Raw genomic sequence first — 27,204 nt, forward strand, 5'->3', positions numbered from 1 at the left:
TTTCATTTGGAACAGAGCAAAGAAATATTGTCAAGGAAATGACAAAGGACAGAACTCTCGGTTTCTAACATCTGGGCTTTCAATCTGAGACATTGTCCATCACAATCCAACCCCACTTTCCACCCTCGCATGTGATAGGGTTGACAAAATGTACTAAAGGAACGAGTGAGCATTCGTCAAACTAATGCGTTTCCTTTTGTTTGTCTCTTTTCTTGGAATCACAGTTTTTTTTTTCAATTGATCTTATTGTAATTGTGTGTAATCTTTAGCAATTGAATACACAAAAACTGACTATTGTTTTGAATGTACATTTATCATAAAACACTATCGACATTAAATAATTAGAAAGTAATCAAAATTAAAAAATCATGATATTTAAATTTATACAAATTTAATTACCATAGTTCAGTCATAATATGCGACTATTCAAATTACATGATGAAATATCTTCTTTATTAAAAAAATAATAGTAAATAATAAATAGCTGGGAACAAATCACGCCCGGTCACCGAGCCTCAAGCTAGGATTCCCTGTGTTATGAGAACCAGTGGTTGACATACATAATTATATAACTAGTCTGGCCATAAATACTGTTACATAAGAACTTTTCTTTTATTCAACTTTTTAATTATTTTGAATTTGGAACACGTATATTATATTTTTGCACCATTTCACATATTTTTTCGTGTTTATAATCAAATTAAAATATAGAATAGGGCGTTAAAGAAAATAGGATTACAGTAATCGCCTTGCAAAAAGTGGGTATGAAGCCATCGGTCATTCCAGTCACTTCAAAAGCTTGGTATCAGCTGTATTTTCGTATATGTAAGATTAATTAATTTAAAAAAAATGCATTTTCATTTCTAACAAAACTTATGGCTGGGCTAGGTATATATAAATATATAGATAATAATAAACACCCAAAGAGCATATGAAGTCGTTGTGGCCTAAAGGATAAGACGTGCGGTACATTCGTGTTGAGCGATGCACACCGTTAGAATTCCAGGCGGGTACAAATTTTTCTAATGAAATACGTACTCAACAAATGTTTACGATTGACTTTCACGGTGAAGGAATAACGTCGTGTAAAAAAAACCCTACCCGCAAAATTATAATTTGCGTAATTACTGGTGGTAGGACCTCTTGTGAGTCCGCACGGGTAGGTACCGCAAACTGTATGAGCGTCTGCTCTACAAACGCCTCAGAGACTTCGTCTCATCCAAGGGCATTCTCATCGATGAACAATTCGGATTCCGTACAAATCACTCATGCGTTCAACAGGTGCACCGCCTCACGGAGCACATTCTTGTGGAGCTTAATCGACCAAAACCGTTATACACGGGAGCTCTCTTCTTCGACGTCGCAAAAGCGTTCGACAAAGTCTGGCACAACGGTTTGATTTTCAAACTATTCAACACGGGCGTGCCGGATAGTCTCGTGCTCATCATACGGGACTTCTTGTCGAACCGCTCTTTTCGATATCGAGTCGAGGGAACCCGCTCCTCCCCACGACCTCTCACAGCTGGAGTCCCGCAAGGCTCTGTCCTCTCACCCCTCCTATTTAGCTTATTCGTTAACGATATTCCCCTGTCGCCGCCGACCCATTTAGCTTTATTCGCCGACGACACGGCTGTTTACTATTCCAGTAGAAACAAGTCCCTAATCGCGAAAAAGCTTCAGAGCGCAGCCCTAGCCCTAGGACAGTGGTTCCGAAAATGGCGCATAGACATCAACCCAGCGAAAAGTACTGCGGTGCTATTTCAGAGGGGAAGCTCCACACGGATTTCCTCCCGTATTAGGAGGAGGAATCTCACACCCCCGATTACTCTCTTTAGACAACCCATACCCTGGGCCAGGAAGGTCAAGTACCTGGGCGTTACCCTGGATGCATCGATGACATTCCGCCCGCATATAAAATCAGTCCGTGACCGTGCCGCGTTTATTCTCGGTAGACTCTACCCCATGATCTGTAAGCGGAGTAAAATGTCCCTTCGGAACAAGGTGACACTTTACAAAACTTGCATAAGGCCCGTCATGACTTACGCGAGTGTGGTGTTCGCTCACGCGGCCCGCACACACATAGACACCCTCCAATCTCTACAATCCCGCTTTTGCAGGTTAGCCGTCGGAGCTCCGTGGTTCGTGAGGAACGTTGACCTACACGACGACCTGGGCCTCGAATCTATCCAGAAATACATGAAGTCAGCGTCGGAACGGTACTTCGATAAGGCTATGCGTCATGGTAATCGCCTTATCGTTGCCGCCGCTGACTACTCCCCGAATCCTGATCACGCAGGAGCCAGTCACCGTCGACGCCCTAGACACGTCCTTACGGATCCATCAGATCCAATAACCTTTGCATTAGACGCCTTCAGCTCTAACACTAGGGGCAGGCTTAGGGAACCCGGTAACCGTACTCGTCGAACTCGACAAAGAGTTCGCCGTGCAACCTAACCCATGAATCAGCTCGCTGAGTTTCTCGCCGGATCTTCTCAGCGGGTCGCGATTCCGATCCAGTAGTAGATTCATTCGCGAAGCAGCTACTCTTGAGCTGTTAGGTCTCCTTCGGAGGCGCTCGGGTAGCTGTTAGCAAATCCCAACCCTCCTGGCTGAGCCTTTGCTCGCCCACCTGTCCTGGTGAAACTGGAAAGGCATCCGGGCCACCAGTTATTTTCCAATCATAAAAAAAAAGGGTAGGTACCACCGCCCCGCCTATTTCTGCCTTGAAGCAGTAATGCGTTTCGGTTTGAAGGGTGCGGCAGCCGTTGTAACTATAAGTATACTTGAAACTTTAGAACTTACTACGCAAGGTGGGAGGCACATTTACGTTGTAGATGTCTATGGGCTCCAGTAACCACTTAACATCAGGTGGGCTGTGAGCTCGTCTAAGCAATAAAAAAAAACAATAAATTTGTCAACTCACGAATGTTCCCTTACCTAGGACCTCCGGCGCAATAGTCAGGGGCGCTAATTACTGCATCACTGTGTCTGGTGTCAGTCATTTTATGATGCTTATGAGATAGAAACTATGGAATTAAAAACGAAAATGTCAAACATTTATTGGTCCTCAGTAAATATTTTCTACTGTGCAAGGATACCAAATGTACATTCGAGTGTGAGACGAGATCAAACTCGAAATCCAAATCTTTTTATCCAATGATACAGTTCACCGATAAAACTAGTTTAATCAATTAACCCGATGTTTTTATACATCACTGCCATTAGTAATATATTGTAGCTGACTTGAGTACCTGTAGGCTATCCATAAAAACGACATTAACTCATTGTGAAGACGCATCGTGTAATGATCCACTCAGTTACTGATGGATCGCTTCTGTCTCTGGCTTGATAAATCGACATCCTGTAGCAATGACTCCAGCAATTTGGCGTAATTAAATTTGATGGAGGAGATAATTGTTTTCGGTATCACTAATTACAGATACCTATATATATTTTAGCTGGATATGGCTAGTTTTTGGATTAGCCATTAGCGATGTTGACACAAATATCATTGTGGTCAAAGCTTAAAACGTATTGAAACCACATAAATACAGTAACTAGGAATTTATAGTACATGTGCTAATTTTTTTTTTTTTTAGATTAGTGTGCTATTTATAGATCCGGAATTTCTTTGGGCACATAATGCGATCCCCATTGCACAGCCTGGAGATACTCATCATTCTCAGACAAATGGAGGGGAAGCGCGCTAGAGGAAGAGTGCCAGCTATATGGGTGGATAAAGTCAAGGAGGTGACTGGAGGTCAGATACAGGGAGCGGTACATATGGCGCAGAACTGGACCGAGTGGAGAAGATTGACATACAGTCACGATCCTCGAACGTGCGAAGGAACGACCAGAAAGAAAGACAAGTCAATGTGCATAATTAGTTTTTAATTAATTTTTGTGTTTGTAAAGTCGTAAATGAGTCGACTATTATCAAAGGCGGCAATCTGACTTTTGGACAATGATTGGTAAATCAGAAAAACGAATTATTGACTTTGTATTCCATTGGCAGTCACAAAACTCTTCGGAACGACATCTTAGATAAATAACAGGTTAACTATTAACCTTTATTTAATGCAGGTTTTGAACCGTATTCTTTGAAGGAGACGATTATATTCAAATAAATCTGTATTGACATATCAATAATTTTTTTTTGTCCAAATGCACAGATTGCCTCCTTTGATAATAGACGACTCAAATGTCCTCTTAATTATTTATAATTTGTATTTTAAAATTTAGAAGTTATATAAAATCATCATCATCATCATCATCGTCATCAGCCTTTATCTGCCCACTGCTGAACATAGGCCTTACCCAATGCCTTCCACAGAATACGATCCACCGCCTTCCCCATCCAACGACTTCTCGCCGTGGGCACTAAGTCGTCGGTCAACAACTCGTTATAGCGATAGTCTATTTGGCATCGCTGTAAGGATTCCAGAACTGACCAGGTCTCGATAAAGCCAAAGGCTTTCTCGTAGTCCACGAAAGCCACGCTAAGCAGCAGATTATAATACTATGCCTTAATATTTTAATGATATTATTGCACACAGCTTAAATATGCTTAAGGTCTAGTCCGCATAACATATGTCATACATAAATCTATTATTACAGTGTTCGCATATTGAATGGAATCGAATTATCTCGCACGAATTGGTATGTCATCTACGATACGGTAGTCCTTACGTCCTGACAGCGGTTTCGCGTCTTTAGTAATCCGATAATGGGATAGTAAAGGGAAATGTAAACGGACTTATGCTATTCAATATTTCAGTTCGGTCGAGGTTTTCGTAGGACTTACGATTGGACATTTATTATTGCACAGTTTTGGTTTGGTTAACATAAAATGTCTTATTTTTATGAGTTTGTTTTTTGATTACCACCGATAGAAGAAGAGCTTAGAGCTGGCGGTAAGCGTCTATCATCGCATGCCTCGATTGCCAATGCCTTCGAATTATTCATAAAAATAAGTATATCTCGTTTTTGAGTTAATTACCTTTATTAAAACGAAATGCAGATAGTTGAGATTTTTCTATCAGCATTCTAAAAGCATATTGTCACGGCAGCTACGATCGAATTGAAGAAATCCAGCAAATGCATGAATTGTGGTAACGACATTTACTACTTGCAAGTACCTTTTTTTATTGCTTAGATGGGTGGACGAGCTCACAGCCCACCTGGTGTTAAGTGGTTACTGGAGCCCCTAGACATCTGCAATGTAAATGCGCTACCTACCTTGAGATATAAGTTCTAAGGTCTCAAGTATAGTTACAACGGCTGCCCCACCCTTCAAACGGAAACGCCTTACAGTTTCACGGCAGAAACTGGCAGGGTGGTGGTACCTACCTGTGCGGACTCACAAGAGGTCCTACCATCAGTAACAGCAACATTCGGCCTTTCAGTCTACCGTAAATTAAAGAACTTTGGTTCCACCAATCTTGGTTCTACCAATCTTGGATATTTCCATTGCTTTACACATATTATGTACTCGTAGAATAGCCTGCAACAGTCGCCAAATTTGTTGACCTTTCGCTTTGTACTCAGTTGCTATGGATCGTTATTGCGACTTACACGTTTTACTGTCTATGGGCACAGTAGACTTAATTCAGGGGCTGTTAGTTGGTTTTTCCCGCTACATCGATAAAATCATTGAGAACAGTCTAACGCGAGCACTCGTCAATAAACTACGTGTTCCTTTAAAATGAATCAAACGCAATTAAGTAAGAATCGATACAACTGAAAAAAAGGACCAGTCACCGTTCTCGTCGAACCCGTCGCTTGCGACGAAGGTTTGGTAGTAAAGTGACCCATAGACACGGCCCAGTGAGTTTCTGGCCTGAGTACTGTTAAGTGGATACCGGAGCCCATATCTACAAAGTAAATATCACCACTAACATTGAGACATGAGTTCTAAGGCTCAGTTTTTACAGTAAAACAGCTGGCTCCACCCTTCGAACCGAAACGCATTATGGCTTCACAGCAGAAATAGGCAGAGTGGTGGTACCTTATGCGGACTTAAAAGACGTACTATCGCCAGTAAAAACGAAAATTATTATATTATTCAAATTGAAAAAAATAATTATTAATAGCAGAATTGCAGAGATTGGGACACATGCAAATTTTATAACATTTCCTGTCTTACAAGAGTTATATAGAATTTATAGAAAGAATAAATTTGAATGCCCGATTACTTTGCTGCATAAATGAGAAGGGTGGTGGTAGTCTCCAAGAGCTCAAATATACAGCACACCACAAATATAAAAACAATTTTATTTCACTAATATCGCAATAAAGCGCTTAAACAAATTTTTAATTTAAAACTAAGTACTATGAGAATAGAGGTGTTGATACATGCCTAAAAAGCTAAATTCAACAAAAAGTCACTCAACTTGTGTCTGACCTCGGTTACTTTGCTATCGAGGCGTGAAAATTGAACCGTATGCCTCACTTTGCAAGTCTACGAGCCGCCCAACTTCCCGCCAATGTAAGACTAGGGTCCTATACAATTTCCGGGTCATTTGCTCAGTCTAGTATATCACACTGTTCTTTGAATGGTTAATATTGTTTAAGTGAGTGAGTTAGCAGTTTTTTTTTGTGTCCTCTTGTTTAGATTTTTTTTGTTGATCTTACCATAAAGTATTTTAAATATACTGCTAACGGGTTCCTCGATGACATCCATAACAAGCTAATCTCAAAGTATCTTGATCTTTAAAACCCTATTAAATTATGTTAGTTATGTTAGTCAGTTTCGGCGTTTGCAACGCTATTTTTTTATTTAAATACTAGTCTGTTATCTGTGAAGCACTATAAACCATATTAGTAGTGACCTTAATTAATACTTTGTAAACTTACTGTGTTTTCTACTTCTAATAAAATTAATTTGTAATTATGAGCAAAAAATTAAATCTGCAACTAGCTCGATAAAATTCAACATCAAATTTTAACATATAGCAATCATTGCGCATGATACAAGCAACAAATAAAAGTAAGGCTGTCTTCGGATATTTTAGGAGAGGTATCTTTAACAAATTTAATAAATAATGGTCGAGCTTTGCTCGTGACACAACCGAGACAAGGCGGGGTTCAGTCTACTAAATAACGCGGCGAATTCAGCCAAAGTCCTGAATTTTACAAAATAATTTGCTGCTTAATCAATTTGATTCGTTCTTAATACGTGAAGATAATAATACTGTAAAACAAAACGAACCACATACGTATATCTGTAAGGTTGCTACTGTGATTATTTACATTGATCATTTTTGTCCTGCGTAGTGAAAATTTTATGGTTAGACAGAAAGACGAAAAATTAACAACGAAGAAGATTTACTTATCAAGCTATAAAAGCAAATTTCATTGTTAGATGCATGATTTTAGCCAAACGTAATGTATTGTAGTTAAACTATCTATTCTGTATGATAAAGGCCTAAATGGACATTAATTTATGTCAATAAATTAATGCAAACTAGTTTGATAGGCATGATAGTCTCAATTATAACTCTCCAAAGGCATTTAGATAGTGAGTAACTTGAGACGTCGTTGATATTAATACAAATCAAAAGCTTTACTGTTTGTAGCTAAGTCGAAAGCATTTTTGATTAGCCCAAATAAAAACTAGACTAATTATTAATGACTAAAATTAGAGTAATTATAAAGATTGTAGACTACAATCGAAGACCAAACACGGAAGACATAAACGGTATTATTAGAACTATTTTGGTTGAGGAAACTAAAATAAATGGCCTTAAATTATTAGTGGTAAAATAAAATAAAATAAAAATGATCTTTTCGGTAAACATATCGTAGGTATTGACCTCTATAAGCTAGTATTTTGACCACCCAGTAAGTATGTGAAAACTACTGTATGTACAGATTTTAGTGGGCAACCGTAACATAAATTGTTTGAAAAACATTCCTAATTTTCAGATATCCAAGATTTTGCTATTACTTGCTTGCGCGGTAGGTTGCGTTGGGATTACGGGATTGAAGTACAGTCTGTATATTTAGGATTACAGGAGAAATTCCTTCTTACCGTTAGAATTAGAAGCTACCCGGAGTTGTACATATAAATGGAACAAAAGGTTAATTTTTTTCGCACATTTTTTTTACGATACTTATCATCGAAAATCAAATCATCTAAAATTATTAACGTTTTAAATTTATCATTGTGTGATGTCTATTTTAGACTATTTGATGACTATTTTATAATATCAATTTACATATATTCAAGTGGAAGAATCTTAGTCAAGTATGAATTTTTATAATCATCCTACCGATTAATGAGAAAATTATAATACATGCAATCCCAGATATATCCAATTAAATCCTATTCCAACTAAAGTATGTTACTGTAATATTAACAAAAAAATACGACACAGGAAGGAGTTTTAATCCATTATAATGGTGATATAATTACACAATAGATACTGTTGGATATATGCCAAAATATATCGTGTGAATTTCTTGCTAAATGCAATCGTGCAGCGTGAGCGTTTCCATTCACAGCTCCCTTTTCCAGTGCAGTGCAGCTCAGTTCCAAATGAAATCAGCCAACCGTACGCGTCAAGGTAGCTGACATATGAACGAGAGGTCCGTAAGTCAAATGGTGAACGTGAAATATCGTCTGCCGAACGACTTTCGTTCCATATAGAGCAGTATGGCCTCACAGACATTATAATTTCATAGACACGGTAGTTTCATTGAGATTTTAGCATTGTTGTGACATAAAATATTTCGGATATTTGTTATGTCATTAATGACCGAACTCTTGAGAGTCTAAAATATAATTAAAATCACAAAATTGACGGTATTTTGAATCATTACTTACTCCTTTCTTACATTTTCAGAGTAAAACCAACAAGTCCTGAAGTGTGAACATTTGTCAACTGATTTCACTTTAAGTAAATTAATTCTTTGACAATTCGTCCATTCGTGAAAGTAAGACGTTAAATAAATTACTTTTTGATTACTATTTTATTACAATACGTGTATTGTGTATTATAATATATTAATAATATAAAATACAATATTATTAATTTATTGTTTGGTGAGCGCAATGTCTAAGATATTCACTAACTATCAATTAATAATGATGCCCATATATTAAATTACATACACACGTAAATAAATACAAATATACACATGTACAGCCAATACTCTATACAACCAATGATATAACGACTATTCATACTTCAACTGACATAAACAAATTTATAAAAAACTAGCTGTACTCGCCCGCTTCGCTGGGCATTTAAAATTAACATCATTATTTCTCACCCCTATAAAGATTCTCATCATTAACGCCCCCGCAACTGGTGTAGGGAGTCCAACACTCATATAAATATTAGCCTATCCATTAAGTACATGCATTTTCTACATGGATACCAAGTTTCAAGTCAATCGGACGCATGGTTCAGTAGTTATAACGGAACATCCGTAAAAACCACTGTAGATTTATATATTAGTATAGATAATCAAGGGCATTGAATGGTTGTTGAAAGGTAAAATTTTAATCTCTTGTCTACCTTTAAAAATCGATTGGTATTTAACAAACAAAAAAATTATGGATCCGTGTGAATCTCAAGCTTAGGTTCAGTATACCAATATCGCAACCAAAACAGAAATTCAACGATTTTCAATCTGATTAAAAAGTGATTTTCGGTACTATCGGTAAAGTTAGAATGCCGGAATCATCCAAAACTACTGTAATTTGGAGCCTTAAAAAAATCCTACTTACTGCATAATGGTTATTCTAAATTTTTGCGATCTATTTTTTGGAGTTTCGACATGTATGATAATGCGCATAAAGCTCATTAAACTAAACATTAATTACTTTTAATGTAAATTAAAACACGATTTAACTCCACAATTTCACTGCTAAGATTATTTGAAGAAAGCATCACGAACAAAACGTATTCATAATTCTAAGGAAGAATAAAAACGAGATAAAAATAAAAATTCTTTTATTACACTAGGGAAATAGAATGAAAAGCAATTGTGTAGAACAGATAAGATGCGTCTGACGTGCAGCAGTGAAGGTGAGCAAAGATGACGTACCCACGAAACAACAGCTTTTTATTTTTTATCTCCCTTGAAATATCACGACTGAAGTAGAGTTAGAAAAAAATACGAAGCTCAATAAGAAAGCGGGGATCAAATCAGTTGATGCTACAACAATGATTTCTAAGATACGAAGTGACAATCCATATTTGGACATTGTTGGAATATTGGATTTCGAAAGTGCTTTTAGTGCCGGTTTTCCTGTCTTAGAGAACTTAGTTGAGCCACTGCTAGTATGTAATATTCTAAAGATGTCAGAAAGAAAATCTTTTGTTCCAATCAAAAGCAATAACGATCTTAGTGAATCTTTACAAAAACAACGCCTAGCTGTAATCAGTTTCATCGTTCCAATTCCTGTTATCTGAATGTTTTCGTAGCCCATTCGATCGCTCTGAGTACCTACGTATAATGTAATGTAATGTATACTTTGCCAAATGAATACCTAATATTTCTCGTATCAAATGCCTATAGCACCTATTACAAATATATCAGTAATTACTACAGAGAAAACGTATATTCTTCTATTCTTTTTTAGTATTATATTTTTTTATAGGCGGCGCGATGTAACACTTGAAACTTCAACCTAATATGTAAGGGATGTCTATATAAGAGGTTGCGACGTGCATGTTATGATATCTATGGGACCAGGTAATTGCATAATAGCAATTGGCCATGAAACACTTATTGATCCATTCAATAAATAAATAAATGATTTCCCGAAATTGAAGCCGTCGTGGGCTAAAGGATAAGGGGATAAGACGCTCGGTGCATACGTATCGAGTGATGCGATTGTACCAGTGTTCGAATTCGGAAGGGTATCAACTTTTCTAATGAAATAAGAACTTAAATCAAATATTACGAATGATTTTCACGATGAAGGTATAGATTATCTATATGTAAACATATCTACTTAGGCCGTGTCGTAAAACTAAGACTTGGAGCTCATGTCTCATCACCAGCCATAGCCCATAACGGTTCCGATGACTACTTAACACACTTGGGTTGTGAGTTCATCCGTCTATCGAAGCAATAAAAAACAAAAGTCAAGTAAAAAGCACATCCCATCATACCAAACTTGATTAAAGATTACTATATCACGGGAGCCTTTAAAATTATAGAAGTATTCAGTCATCATCATCATCAGCCTCTCCTCTGTAGGCCTCTCCCATAGTCCGCCACAGTAAACGATCCTCCGCCTTCCGCATCCGAAGTATTCGGTATATAAGTAAAACTAATTAATATTGGACTTCTTATAAGAAAAACATCATGAAAAAAATTCAACAAAAAAAAACTTCAATCAAGACACGAACGGAACGCAATTACAAAAAGCTTGCAAGTCAGGTTTGTTTTTGAGCGAAGCTGTAAAGAATTCAGTAGACAGTTTTGTTTCCATTAAGGTAGACGTCGTAAAAGGAAATGGCTCCATGAGACGATTTTGAACACCTCAAACGCTGGAAGTTTTTGCATTTTACAAAGCTTGCCAACAGTTGTGGTTAAATTTCACTTTACCTCCGCGGGAGGTTTTTTTAGGATCACTCTTTGAATAGGAAGTGATCGTGAATTGTTTATGAATGTGGAAAGTGTCGTTGGGAACTAAAATAAATTTGCTGATGGGTCGACTTTAAGTGTTACGGGGTCGAATAAAAATATATTGTGGTTCTATTTTGGCAATGTTTCCACTTTCCCAGGGAAAGTTGTGTAATGTATTTTGATACAGTTCATTTGTGCAAACATTCTAGGGCTCAAATGCAGGCATCTATGTCTTTAAAAAGTTTTCCTTACACCTAGTTGACAAACAAGTTTTCCGATGATGTATTTTCTATCCCATTAACTTTTTAATACGAAAGGAGCTTTTCTTGAATGTTGCATTTATGACGGTTGCACCAAAGAACACAAGATGTTTGACAGATGTCTGAATCTCGCTAACGACATTTTTACGATAAGTTTGAATATATACAAGTTCCGAACAACAATATTCGGATCGTCGGTCTACCGAGCACTTTCAACCACTCGGTGGAAGATCTTCCGTTTGTCGGCAACCTCCCAAACATTTTTAGCCTTAACTACTTAACAGATTTTGACAAAATTCGCAAGATTCGCAAAATTCGCAATGGTAAAGAACGCAGGCTTTCCTTCATCCCGCTGCTCAGCATGCATCTTGATCTGCGGGATATAAAGTGTAGTTACGAGATTAAAACTGCGGACAGAAAGCTAATTCTAAAATATAACCTAAGCTTTCAGAAAACAAGAAGATTGCCATGTTAAATGGCAATGCAGTCAAGGCTTAAATGACAGCAAAAAAAGTGATTTTTGACCTATCTTACCCATCAAAACGAGTTACATGACCTCTTGGCAGATTGTGATAGAAATTGATCGGCTAGATACACGATATCTTGTTCGTCTTCCCACCTAAGTTACTGTATACCCTGGTTCTCATGCTCATGATTTTAATATACCAAGAATACTAAAATGCGTATGTATGAACGCTTTTTCTGAATCGACTGGATTTGACATTTACAGATCTACAGTTTGACATAAATAAATAATTTCAGCAGATCCAAAGCCTTTAATAAAGAAAAAAAAAAACTATGAAATAACGTTTTGTGATAACCAATCTTTTATTTGTTCAACGATAATAAGCCAAATGGCTACAAACGTTCCGTAAAACACGTTTGTCCCCACTTAAGGGTCCATAATACCAGTCTGAACGGGGTGAATTTACCAAACAAATTTGCGTTCAAATTTAAGCACCCGTTGGGAACTTAAGTTTAAAACTATTAGGGAGTGTTGGCGATCAGTTAAGGTTAGCCAGCTGTGAAATCGGTCTAACTACAATCCTTGGCTTGTCTAAATTTTGACCTCAATCTCCGTTTATTTTGGGATTTTCGGTGTCGTTACTTAGGTAAATTGGATGTGATTTCGAATGAAGCTCAGAGATGCTTTTATTTCTAAGTTATCATCACACTTAAATTTATCTTTAAATTAGGTTTTCCTATGTAAGACCGAATATGACATAAATTATTTGAAATATAAGATTCAAATAATGTTCAATAGAATGACGATTCGGGTGTTGTAGTTTGGAGTTTATAAAAATATACTAGCGTATCTTGAAAATCTTGGTAGCCTGATTCAACTATTTGACTTTATAAGATAGCCCGCAAACATCGATGCATCATATTTTAATGTTTTGCAAAGTAATCCATCTGCTACTAAAATCCACACAAACTACATCAACAAAGTAATCCACACTATACTACTAAATAATAAATCGCAAAGATAGTTTGGGTATAAATAAGTTTAAGTTACGAATACTTACAATAAGAGTTTCATCGAGTTATAACTATAAATTTTTACTACACGCTAAGGTATTTTAATTTAACTATTTAATATTGTTTGCAAAGAATTTGTAACGGAACGAATACTGTTCATAACAATATAATAATAGAAACGAAATGAAAAACAATGGACTAAACTCTGCTAAAACAATGTGTCTCTTAAAATTAGAGAATAAGAGATAGAGAAATGTATATTGTGAGATTGATATGTGAGATATTGTGAGATGAGTAGATACCGCCATAATATCGCGAAGCAGTCATGTTCTTCGGCCTGGGCAAGACTTCCGATATATATGACTGACTTCAACAACATGTCACAAGGTGGGTAAAGCTATTTTAGTTGAAATATCTATGGCCTAACTCCTATATACTAGCTGAGCCGTGAAGCTATCTTAGTTCAAATATATATATATACAATATAAAAATAAAGCGTATCCTCCTTTTTTCCTTTTGTATCATTTCACAACCTCCAGTCAGGGGCTTCCGGCATTGTAGCGCACTTAATCTGTCAGGCAAAACGATATCTCTACACTGGCAATTCCAAACCATCTCATATTGCCACACGATGACACAATTACTAATAGAATCATAAAAAACTTAATATATTATCTCTGTCCCAAACATTCATCTACAATAACATATTAATATATCTGAATCCGGAAGTAATATGAGGTGACCTTTCAAAACGTTCCGCACAAAGCGATTTATTTGCGGGAACTGCCACTCGCACGCTGCGTATGTGGCCTGTGCAACGTGATATGCCTACTTTTATCCTCACAAAAGGCTTGTTGTGTGACAAAAGATAGTACGATACGTTATGTTTATTTATTAAAAGACATTTGTAGATTGTTGCAACTGTAATTTCGGACTTGATAGATGAAATTTAAGCTTCAATTAGATTAGTAAATCTGGATGATCTATTCTTACCTGTATACTGCAACTCATTTGAAACATGACGTGAAAGTCTCAATTTTATTGTATGACAGGCTTGCAGCACGAATAAGCTGGATAGTGGTGATTGTCCAGACGGAGTTACAATATTTGCTCCAACAATAACGCCAAGTTTGCTAGAATGCTGCCTATTCTCAGCTGAACCCTTAATAGCCTTTGACGACACCAGTCTATTGTTGAATGGAAGAAATATTTTGGCGTCCAAAGCAGAATGTATAGCTCTTGTGGGCTTAGTAGGCCCGAGCGCCCCTGTTATCCACAATACTACAAGTTCAGTAAGTAAATAAGTACATAAATAAGTCCGGTTTTCTAAACAAATCGCTATCTAACTGACGTGGAGGCTTCCACTGGTACACAAAGTTACAAGCTCGTTTTATTGTCCTTGAATGCCTAGAAGTTAATTTTTTTATCACAGCGAATGATTTCTGCATTAATATGTGGTATTAAAGATCTATTACATTGCGTTCTCTGACTGGCAATAACATTGTTCACTTTACGGGTTCCATGTCAAATATTAGATGCTACTCCACTAAATGAAAGTATTCGATTGAAATATGTTTTTTATGCTATTAGAATGACAATTTGAAATTTTAATAGTATTCAAAAGACACTGTAAAACATCTGTAATTTGGACATCATTTGGACATATGTAAAAGCAGATGAACAGAAGCGTTACGAAAACAAGCGAAGGTACAAAAAGTTACAAACCATGCTAAGCTTGAAACTCCAAACATCCAGAAAAAGTGAGTACGATACAGCCTTAAAAAGTGGCCTCATTTCAGCTTTTATTTGCCAAAAACAAGGCTATGTACGCACAGTGTAGACAAAGTTTAACCGCCGAATATCTTTATGTGTCAACGCGCTATGGATGTAATCTCGAAAATCGGTACCATGGAATGCGGTTAGGCTTAAGTTAAATTATAACATGTCAAATATTGCGTAAATGTACAAAGTAATTCGAATGGAGTTATTGCTGCTGTAGCCGTTTGAGGTCGTTTTACGCCAAACTCCTCAACTATGATTACTTGGAAAATAGGATTTCAAGAAACTTTATCTATGTCTCTGTTAGAAATGTCAGCTTAAAGTGTTGCCTAAGGCAACCTTCCTGATATTATATTCGTATTGAGTGATTCAACTTCGCTAAAGTCTGATTCCTATAACTTTTAGATATAAAAATAAATACAGATATGGGATGTTTTTAGCCAAAAAAGGGTTTTTCCAGCAATATTACGATTGAATCAGTAAAAGAATTAGTATATTTGCTTACCAACATTAAATATATTAGAATGTAATTTTTACTGGTGGTGGGACCTCTTGTGAGTCCGCACGGGTAGGTACCACCGTCCTGCCTAATTCTGCCGTGAAGCAGTAATGCGTTTCGGTTTGAAGGGTGGGCAGCTGTTGTAACTATACTGAGATCTTAGAACTTATATCTCAAGGTGGGTGGCGCATTTACGTTGTAGATGTCCATGTGCTCCAGTAACCACTTAACACCAGGTGGGCTGTGAGCTCGTCCAACCATCTAAGCAATAAATAAAAAAAATGTATAGTATTGAAGACAAGCCTTTGAATTTAATTTTTGGATAGTAAAGTGGATTTGATTTTTGGATAATAAACAGCTAGCATTATGTCATAATTAAAAGTAATGCTACCAAAAATACAACAAAAGTGAAGTAAACTATAGTAGCTATACGTTATAATAATTTGCATAGAAGTATTGTGAACTAGATAATCTTCCCAGATCTGTAATAGCTATTTGGTATTTTTGTTGTATCGTAACTTCAATCGACATCAAAAACATACCTAGCTAAAAATAGCTCACCTTTTTCTTTCTAACAAAAGTACTCGATTTCACATTCAACATTGTTATGGAATGTCGGGGAAGCGCGGTATGAATGATTGTTATCCTATATCGTGTAGCTTCTCAGCGAAATACATTTAGTTTTATTTGCGCTTTGGAGAAGAAACTTTATGCACGTTTATCTACAGCCCGGCAAAAGCTACATAGATAATTGGCATTATTAAAGTTTATTTAGCTGTAGATACCTTGCGATTTGGTTCCTATGGACTGAAGCAGTCAAAAAGGAAATGCATAATAGAAAGTGTAGTCCAAATAAGTCTAAGCTGGAACCGAAAAGCTATGACCCAATATTTATTTTGAAAAAGAGCGACAAAGATTTAGTGGCATCTTGCGTTTCAATGTTTGATGTCAGCTTAGTCTTGCCTTGCGCGTCAATAGCTTTTTCTTTCTCAAGGAGAAATTCGCTTCAAACAATGTTTTGCCGGGAAATGTTTTCTTATTTTATTTATCCTTAATATTAGAGCCCCTAAATATATTGTCGTCTTAAAATAATCGACGACTCTCGATCGTGTCAAATTTTTGATTTGACTGTCTCAAATAGCAATCGTTTCTAATGTGCAAAATTGTAGATTTCTATGCGATCATTTTAAGATGAGATTTCTGTCGGTAATTGATCCACTAATTATAGTATAGAGGCTGAAGGTCCCGTAAAATAATAATAAAATTTGATATCGACCTACTGATACAATGACCAGGTTTCATTTTCTGTGAACGTTGACATTGGGTATTTTTGGTTATAAAATCGCACCATCTCTATTCCTATCACGAAGAAAACCGTGTTGAGGTTGACTGTGGATACTTAGCTTAGCTTAGCTTACTGGTGGTAGGACTTCTTGTGAGTCCGCACAGGTAGATACCACCACTCCGCCTATTTCTGCCGTGAAGCAGTAATGCGTTTCGGTTTGAAGGGTGGGGCAGCCGTTGTAACTATACTGAGAGCTTAGAACTCATATCTTAAGGTGGGTGGTGGCATTTACATTATAGATGTCTATGGACTAAGATACTAAATACTTTGCATTAGTTTAGCTCTAATCAATCAAATTGTAATATTTGAACTTCAACTCAGAGATCCGAGTCTGATTGTATTAAATACTAGTTGACCCGGCAGACTTCGTAGTGCCTCAATCGATAAATAAAATACCAAAATTTTTGTATAAAATAAACTTAAAACAAACAAAAGGAATCCGTCCCACGCCGCGACGATTCAAAGGGGACACATCAAAGGAAAAACAAAATTGTTATTTTTATTTAATTCCAAGCATTTTCATATTTATCTATCTTTTAAACCTTTTCCGGACTTCCACAAATAATTCAAGACCAAAATTAGCCAAATCGGTTCAGCCGTTCTTGAGTTTTAGCCAGACTAACGAACAGGAATTCATTTTTATATACAAAGATTACCCGTTTAAAGTTAGGTTGGTAGCGATAAGGAGACATAAATATAAAATTATGTGATTTTTATGTTATAATTTATCAAACCTTTTTTTTTGTGCTTTCTAAACTGAGCTAAGTAATTACGAATTATGTCCACCAATTAAGCAGAAAAGCAATTAAGGGTTGTCTTAATAAGAAAGACGGTGGGACGGGGCTGGCCGAAGTGACCGAGGCAGGATGGTTGACCTCACTTATCTGACACAGTGCTAACAGAACAGTACTACAATTCAATTTGATGTAATCTGTAATCTTAAGTAGATTTAATCAAATATTATGTAATTTTATTTTGTACTAGCCGTACTCGCCCGCTTAGCTGGGCATTAAAAATTAACATAATTATTTATTGTCATTATTATTAAATATTAGTCTATCCTTTAAGTACATGTATTTTCTACATGGATACCAAGTTTCAAATCAATCGGATTCATGGTTCAGTAGTTATAACGGAACATCCGTAAATAACACTGTAGATTTATATATTAGTATAGATTGAAAGCGTGCTTCTATTAGCATCGTGCAACGATATAGAATATTGAAAGTTATAGAATATTGAAGATTTGGCCGCAGTCACTTATAGCGTCAAGTACTAAGTAAGCGATCGTGTGAATACGTAAAGCAATCCTGTAATATCTTAAATAGCAGGATGATCCGAAGATCTTAAAAAAACAGACCACTAAATTAAAATAATGCATGTCAGATTCTGTATTTGAAAAATAGAATAACATTTTCAACGAATAGATTTTCATACAGATTTAATAAAGAGTTTGAATTATTCATTATTAACAAAATTAACAGAGTGTAAGTTCGTTATCAAAACCAACGTGGGTTTAAACAAAAATAGATAATTTTTTTCTAAACTAAATAAAATTAATTAAGTTTTAATTGCTTGCAGTTAATTGCTTCTTGAAGCCGTAATCCTCGTGCGATAGTGATTTGATTTGGAAATGAATTAAATTGCTTGCAAAGCTAAAAACGTTTATTTTTAGATCGCTTTTTGTAGTTCTCTTGTCTAGCTACAGCTAACCAGGAGCTACTTACTATTTTAAACAATACGACTCGACTTATCGTCTCCAATGAAACTATGTCCAACACTTTGCAGCATGTCAGAGTCCGACCGCATCCGGTGAATTAATGTCGTTGCGTGTAAATGTAGTACGTCTGAAATGTGTTCCAGTGCTGTTTCGTATGAAATTTTGTAGGCTTATTTCCACTTTAATGTTGTAATATCAGTCAGAGCTAAGAGTTAGGTAAGGTCATTTTGACCACGGCTCTTCATAGTGACATTGTATTGTTTAAAGGTTTCTGAAAAAACTTTTAAAAGCATGTTAGTAGAGTGATTCACGTTCGTAAGTCTTAGTTGTATATCAAACAATTCAGCAATTCTACCTTCCAGATCAGATAATTAAATTTTCGATTATTTTTCGGTAAGAGAATAGCAGATCTGAAATGGATTTGGGCTGTACACTTAGCAAGGCAATGGTAATAGATGGAGTAAGTCAGTGACGGAATTGTGACCGAGGTTAGGTCGTAGACATGTCGGTAGACTTTACACCGTATTCATTTACTGATAATTAACATATTTAGAAAAATATAATCAATGTGAATTTTACTAGTTCGCTTTATTTTCGGAGATGTCTAATTTGGGTTTATTTACAATATAAAGCATGAACTTACATACTCTGCCCACACTAAAAGTCGGTTGGCGATCGCATTACGCTGGTACAATGGTAGAAATCGCCATTGCCAATTTGCCGGTGAATGCCTGAGTCGTCCTTTACGAAATACAGGACGAAATTGAGTAGTAATATTCTAAGGCCACACAGGCAAATATTTTGGAAATCTTTTAAAATTATCAAGATGAATTGATTACTAGCAATGATAGAAATACTGAACATATGAAAAAGCAAGGTTCTTGTAAGGTTTTGTCACTAACGCTATACCTTTTATCGTTGGTAGCGTAAAAGCATTGTTGTCTAGAACTTAAGCTTGCTCAAAGGGTCTGAACGGAAGTCTTTTGTTGCAGTCTATCTAACAGTCTGACACAGAATTTGAAATGGAAAAACCGTGGGTATCACATTTTAGTTTTTCATGCTACGTATTACTTAAATATGTTGAAATAAAAAAATGTCATACCTAAGTGTATGAGAGTATGCCAAAGTTAGCATTGCCGTGAGTTTTATTGGTTTACGTTCGTAAACCACTTCATTATCAAAAACACATTGCTATGGCGCACAAATGCTTCATGTTGCGTATATTAAATTAATAAATGCTATACTATCCTCCTGTATCGATTGAGGCGCAAATACTGCAAGTTATAGAAATGAATTATATGTATAAATAAACAACAGATTAGTTATAAGTTTTATAAAATGAAAACAGTAATGAAACTTATATTATGTACTTAGCCAAATTCGATGTTAAAGGTTTTTGATTATTCGCCATGTTCAATCCTTTAAATGTACCGATGCAAATAACTCCGGTGGCTGCCAATGATTGCGAAAATACCTTGGTAAGAAGCGGATTTGCTGTTAAACTACTGATTTTCGTACGTCCGATCGACGGTTATAAAAGCCACGCCGTATAGTCGGGCCTTCTATGAAAATAAAATTAGTTGATCTAAAATTTTATAGCTAGACTTCTAACTAATTACCCAACTGGCCTAATAGTCCAGTTACAAAAAAAGTCACTTTATTTCCATGCAGCACCTCCAAACAATATATTCTAAACTTTATGTTTAATCATCTATAGTTTTCTCTTTCTCCTAATATTGATTGGTACGGTTGGAGATTTAAGCCTGTTAGTCTAAATACGAAATGTGCCCCCAAAAATAATGTTTCTTTCATCGAGGTATATCTATTTAAGCCTGAAAGTGAAACCCATGAGACAAGTAAAGAAAAGGGTCGTAGCCTTTATTCGAGTTTACACGTGTAATATATAAAGGTATGGTGTCATGTTGCCCATAAATATTCAAGGAAAGACTACCGAGCTTCTTATCTCCCAGAGGGAATGTCCAGAAAATTACACCTAAAGTTTAGGTTTGTTGGTTTTGTTTTGGCTGTCGGCAGTGCTATAATAATAAAATATAGGCTCATGCATTTTTTAATTTTGGATGGCCAACTAAATAAGTCTAAAATATTGGATAGTGGTGGAGGACTAGTAGTTGCAGCTTATGTCATGGTCGCTATGCTTTTGAGGTATGCTTGTTTATTAATTTTAAAGTTAGGTGAGGTATGTCGCCAACCTTGGACGGTGGGAATACCAGGCACAAAACTAAATCGGTGCCGGCTTGTTTTAAAAAATTACATAGCGCTCGAGAAACAAGAGAAGCTTAATACAAATGTTAATAGTTCAATATATAAAATGTATCGCATAAATGCTTCGTATCTCTTCATATCTATTGATTAAAAGCTGTATTTAAATATATTTTCTTCTATCTTATGTATGCTCCCTGTAGATTATGAAACCGCTGGACCGATTTCGATAAAATTTGTCAAGAAATCTTCAGTTTGGTCTAGTGATTCTGTGAAGTCTAGTAGCGATCGGATCAAAGTCAAATCAAAGATTGGCCAGCAAAGCAATTCGTGTATGACCAGTAATAAATATATTCAAATTATTATTTTTATAATTCAAGATTATTTGATCCAGAACAAACATCAGTAGATCTGTCCACTCCAAGCAATCTACATGCCATGTTTAATTATTAATTAAATTTCCATAAACGTATTCCCTAGTGGACTTAGATTCCGGTGTACTATATTATATACATATATATTATAGATCAATATATCCAGTTAATTGAACTATAAAGCTTAAGCTTCATAACTTGGAACTCACGTTCAAAGGAAATTGGAATAGGGTCTAGAGTTTGCAGACTAATATATGACCTGAATGGTCGGCTCAGCATTCCTTTGTCAATGTTCTTTGGTGCGATAAAGCTTCAAAATTAGTTATTATCGAATATGGTTTTGCATTAATATGAATACATACCGATAAATCCTTAGGAATGCATATTGTACTATTATCGATTAAAAGTTTAAATTTGTTTCCATATGAATGATATCTAGATTGAACTAGTTTGTGCAAAGTTTTATTTGTGATATTTTCTAACCTTTTAATGTATGTAAATGGATGTTTTAATAGTTAATTTGATGTGAATATGTTCCAAATTCCGTTGATACTACAACGTGGACTACTATCACCCAGTTGTCCACATAGATCAAAATGATTCGAAGAGTTGGAACAGAACACTTCTTAAATAGACGAAATAATACAAAATAACGGTTGATTTTTATAATTATTGTAATTAATTTTGTTGCACTTAAAAGAAACATTTCGAATATTTGCGATCTTTACAAAGCTATTTATCTGAATTGTTTGAAACATTAAGTGTATTCAGTTATGTTTAGAATATATAAATAGTTAAAGCTAAAACTAATATAACGAATTGGAATACAATTTTATTACATCGTAAACAGAATTCAATCGTAAAAGTTTTATGACTTTTCGTTATGTGGATCAAGCTGTTTTTTTTGTTATAATTAATATCTAATAATTTTGTGTTTTTTATTGCCTCGTAAGGGATCTTCTGCAAGATACTATCCATGGGGGAAAAGATGAATTCGTAGTGGTTACTGAAGTTTTTGGATGCGCTAATATATAGGTGGTAGGCAGCGGCTTGGCTCTGCCCTTGGCATTGCTGAAGTCCATGGGCGACGGTAACCACTCACCATCAGGTGGGCCGTATGCTCGTCTGCCTACAAAGGCAATAAAAATATATATAAATATATCTACTTGATACATTTATATTATGATAACGCTATCGTCACCTTCAACCCTGGATGCATCACCTTTTTGTGGCTAAAATAAGTCAGATACTAGTTCCTATTTGTGCAAGTTCAAAGTTTTTATTATTTATTGCTTATATGAGTGGACGAGCTCACAGCCCACCTGGTGTTAAGGGGTTACTGGAGCCCATAGACATCTACAACGTAAATGTGCCACCAACCTTGAGATATAAGTTCCAAGATCTCAGTATAGTTACAACGGCCACCCCACCCTTCAGAGCGAAACGCATTACTGCTTCACGGCAGAAATAGAAAGGGTGATGGTACCTATCCGTGCGGACTCACAAGAGGTCCTACTACCAGTAATGTCAACAATAAAGACGAATACAGGACTTGAGCATTGGTCATAAGCATAGGCGATGATAGGCATCGGCATAGTCAAATCACTTAATGCTACTGATACACCAAACGCATTAGACCACTGACTCTTTGTATCATTTCTCATATTGTTAAGTTTCATAGCAGATTTAAAGCAGGTGGACTCTTTTCCACATCTAGAATACAAAAAAAAGAATTTAATATACAAATACAAAAAAATCTGTGAATTCACCATCGTTATTAGCCAAAATACATCTACTATGGGACATAGGTTTCCCAAAGATCGTCATAAGAAACAGTCCTGTATTTCCAATGTCTAGTGAAGAAAAGCGTGCCATGTGGTGAAACCACGATCATCACTTAAGTGACTAGTTGAATCCACCATAAAGGCGAGATGTGCACTCCATAATTTAACATTGTTCATTGTTTCAGATTCCTGTTACACCTGAAAAGGAGATAGAATGCCAAGACTAAAGAAGAGAAGACACCACAAAAAATACAAAGTACGGTGAAGGAGTAGCATGTCTCAATAAAACCGCACGATGCTTGAAGACGGCAGTCGGGAACTGTCTAAGCGAAATTATGGCAACGATGCAAGTTTTATGGAAGAACCGAAATGCTGTTTTACAAGAAGAGGTATAGATGACTCAAGGCTATTCTGCTGCCGATGTGTTCACAAGCGAAGAGCTTCTCCTCTCACCTGTCTTGCGATATGTTTTCTGGTTCTAACTTACAACCTCTTAGGTGGCTTTCTTTTTCTTGCAATAGAAGGCAACGCAGTCACAGAAGAAACAGCAGTTGCGGCCTCAAAACCAAACCTCAGTCAGCCTCAGACCGTCAGCAACGATATTAGATCGAAGACAGTCGAAAAATTATGGTCTATAACTGAAGACCTAAACATTTTGTACAAGGAGAACTGGACCAAATTAGCTGCTAAAGAGTTAATGGATTTCCAAAAGGTTCTTATAAAGAGCATGCGCGGCGGCGTACTGTTGGACAATAAGCTAACCTTTGATCACGAATCCGACTACAGATGGACATTTTCAAATAGTTTCCTTTATGCCTTGACTTTGATCACGACGATTGGTAAGTTTACGTGTACTAGTAAATATAAGATTAGCGATAGTGTGTCTGGATCCTACATTGGTTTAGTATCCATCGAATTTTTATCAAAAAAACTATTAGCGACACGATCGAAGTTCTTATTTCAAGATAAGAATTACAGTCTTTAATATGATTCGAGGTTCTTCGTCCAGAGTAATGGTCTCTAATGGTACTAAAATACGCTATGATGACAATGATAGCTTATCAGTCTAATCAAACCAAAAAGAGCAATAGCATAACAAATAATAAAAAATATTGGTGACGACAATAGTTTTGGTTCGTAATATGTATATATTTTGACTAAAATAAATAATTATTGTCACAAACAAAACGCTGAAAAATTGATCGTTATGGCTGGCTATACGATATAGATTTGTCAAATGCCCTATATTTGCTTGCCATCCATCACACCATAGATATAGTAAAAACATATTAAGAATATTCGTATATCTCACTAGAAACAGAGAGTAAATAAAATTATAAAGAGCATTGGACTTATGTTTGTATATCGACTTGATGGATGGGGAACCATATGAATTTATAATGTCAAATGACTAAACCGGGCTTCAAATTCTAAGACAGGTATCATTATTTCTAAGTAGATATGTATCTAACACACGTTCATGAGGTATTTTCACTGTTGTATTTAGTATAATATATTTAACAGAAGAATGGGCGGCAGTAATCTCTGAGTATTATTTGTCATTAATTGATAGTATTATAAGCATGATAACCTATGTTGGTAATGTTACCATGTCTAATGACTATGTTGTCCTGCTTACTTTTGCGAAGTAATGCACTTTTAATTGCGTCTTTGACATCATGTCACAAAGTCACTTAACCACTCAACACCAACCAATAAAACATTAATTACAAAAAAAGAAGAGATGGTTTTTAATAACATTCCCAAAAAATAATTGAACTGATATAGTTCACAGATATAGTTTTGATGATGATTTCAGGCCATGGAAACGTCACTCCTAAATCATCAGTGGGGAAAATGGTTGCTGTAGTCTATGCTTGCATCGGCATTCCCATAATTATGCTGTATCTCTCCACTATCGGCGAAGCACTGGCCCGAAACTTCCGAGTGCTTTATTCCAAGATCTGCCCATCAAGCCAGAACAGCGACAGCTTCCACACCAAAGCAGACTGTTTGAACCGACACTCTGTTCAAGGCGAGTGCAGTAAAGACAAAAGGGAGAAGTACAGTGGCGAACAACAAAAGCGGACCCCTTTTCAAGCTGCGTTAAATTTAGATAATTTTAGTGGTGGCTATCATTGGACGTGTCGGGACCACACTCGTGTGCCAATTATTCTTAGTTTCTTTCTAATCGTACTTTATATAGGATTAGGCTCCTTCGTATTCCACACGACAGAGAAATGGGACTTCATGGACGGATGTTTCTTCTCATTCGCCAGTTTGGCAACCATAGGTTTTGGTGACTTGAAACCAGGGTTGTATGCCAGCACCGTTTCTCCCAAGGCTGAAGATATAGCTGTAGGCGTGTGCTGCATTTACATTTTAGTGGGTATCGTAATAATAGCTATGTGTTTTAATCTCATACAAGAAGACATGAGTACGATGTTAAAGAAATTTACGACATTATGTACGGGAACTGCGAAATCTCGAGCCGTGCACAGCGTGGAGAAGATATGCGATGATAAAATACCTATGTCAATTGTTTCCTGACATAAAGATACGGCCGACGCGGGGCCGTCTGCTAGTTTCCCGACTTGCTCTGAAAAACGCCAGCAGGTGACCTTCAAAATAGACGGATCGAACCCGACCAAGTTCAATAGTCTTCCAAGGCGGAAATCTTCGAACTACGGTGAGGAGAGCTTCCAACGGAATACGCCTGTGCGACGGTCAGCGGGTCACGCAGAGAAGTGCGTCGAGTATTTTGTTCCGAGAAGTCTGAGTGAATTTAATCTGAGTGGAACTGGAGGCGACCTATACGATTTGGCGCCGTTTAGTGGTAAAAGTCATGAGTCAAAATCGAGTGTTAAAAATAGAGATAAAATGGTGACGTTTGAGGATGACAGACCGCCGAGCAAAGCTTTGGCGGATGACGTTTTTATGTGACAACGACAAACGCTGAAGATAGTCGTAGAATTGTTGATTTGGACACGGTTTGTTATATGAGTAAATATAAACCTTTTTTTATTAAAGTGTTGTTGTTTATTTTGTTACATCACGAAGAAAAACGAATAGAGCTGCAAAACGTTTGCGAAAATATAAGGTTTCTTCAATAAAATAGTTAAAATGCGATCGAAGCGTAAATATTGACTATAAATTATACACTATGATCACAAAACAGAACTGATAGATTCAACAATCAGAAACGCAACTTGCACACACAAGCTGAATAAATAGATGCATAACACTTCCTGTTCCCTATAAACCCTTCCCTACAAATAATAATAAATCTGAATTTATACATATTTTATCTAAAACAAGTTCAGAAATCAATAGGCGATTAACCCCAGCCATCGTCAAGCTGTCAACAGTTTTCCTATATATTTTTTGACTGATAATAAGCGATCATTCGAGGTCCATAGACATCTTTTTTAAGTTTGTTATTGTTAAGATGGGTGGACCACCTCACGGATCAGCTAGTGTTAATGTGTAATGCCACCGCCCACCGCGAGACATCAGCTCTAAGTATCCGTTTTTCAGTACAACTGGGCCCTTCAAACCGAGACGCATGGTGGTACTTACCCGCGCGGGCTTAAATGACGCCCCACTACCAGTAATTACGCAAATTATAGTTTTAGTGAGTTTGATTTTTATTACACCGTCTTATTTCCTTCACTGTAGAAGTCATTCGTGAACATTTTTGAAGCACGTATTTCATCAGGAAAATTGGTACCCGCCTGTGGGATTCGAACACTGGCATAGTCGCATTGCTATTTACGAATGCACCAGATTTCTCGCAGGCCACGAGGACTAAATCTCATCGGGAATACCGTCGCCTCGTTTGAGATACTAAAACACAACGACTACTTTACTTCAGAAATAGGACAGAGATATCAATCTATGTACCAAATAAAGTTATACTTCTGCTCCTATTCCTACAAATAGGTTTTAAGGAGAAATTAGAGAAATTTAGGCAGAAAAAAAATCGCAAAGGACAAATAATGAAAAGTCATCGTGACTGCAGTGACTATAATCATCGACTATGCAATAATTTATTTTATGAACACGATTGCAATTATTCTACAGCAAAAATTTAACAAGCAATATTTTGTAATATAGTCTTCCTGAGGATCGTTGAGGGTCGTTGTCACCTCCATC

At 36.4% G+C, this 27,204-nt stretch overlaps 1 protein-coding gene across 1 annotated transcript in view; it reads left to right on the forward strand.

The window, feature by feature from the left end:
• Positions 1–25,982, forward strand: part of LOC114240515 (TWiK family of potassium channels protein 18) — a 78,503-nt gene extending 52,521 nt beyond the window's left edge. The window contains exons 2-3 of the mRNA XM_089733620.1: positions 23,235–23,888; positions 24,869–25,982. Coding sequence (XP_089589746.1) covers positions 23,345–23,888; positions 24,869–25,599 — 1,275 coding nt within the window. The 5' untranslated portion in view covers positions 23,235–23,344 and the 3' untranslated portion in view covers positions 25,600–25,982. The remainder of the gene's footprint in view (positions 1–23,234; positions 23,889–24,868) is intronic.
• Positions 25,983–27,204: the final 1,222 nt, after the last annotated feature.

Source organism: Bombyx mandarina, chromosome 16 (genome assembly GCF_030267445.1).
Source record: "Bombyx mandarina strain Sakado chromosome 16, ASM3026744v2".
NCBI lineage: Eukaryota > Metazoa > Arthropoda > Insecta > Lepidoptera > Bombycidae > Bombyx > Bombyx mandarina.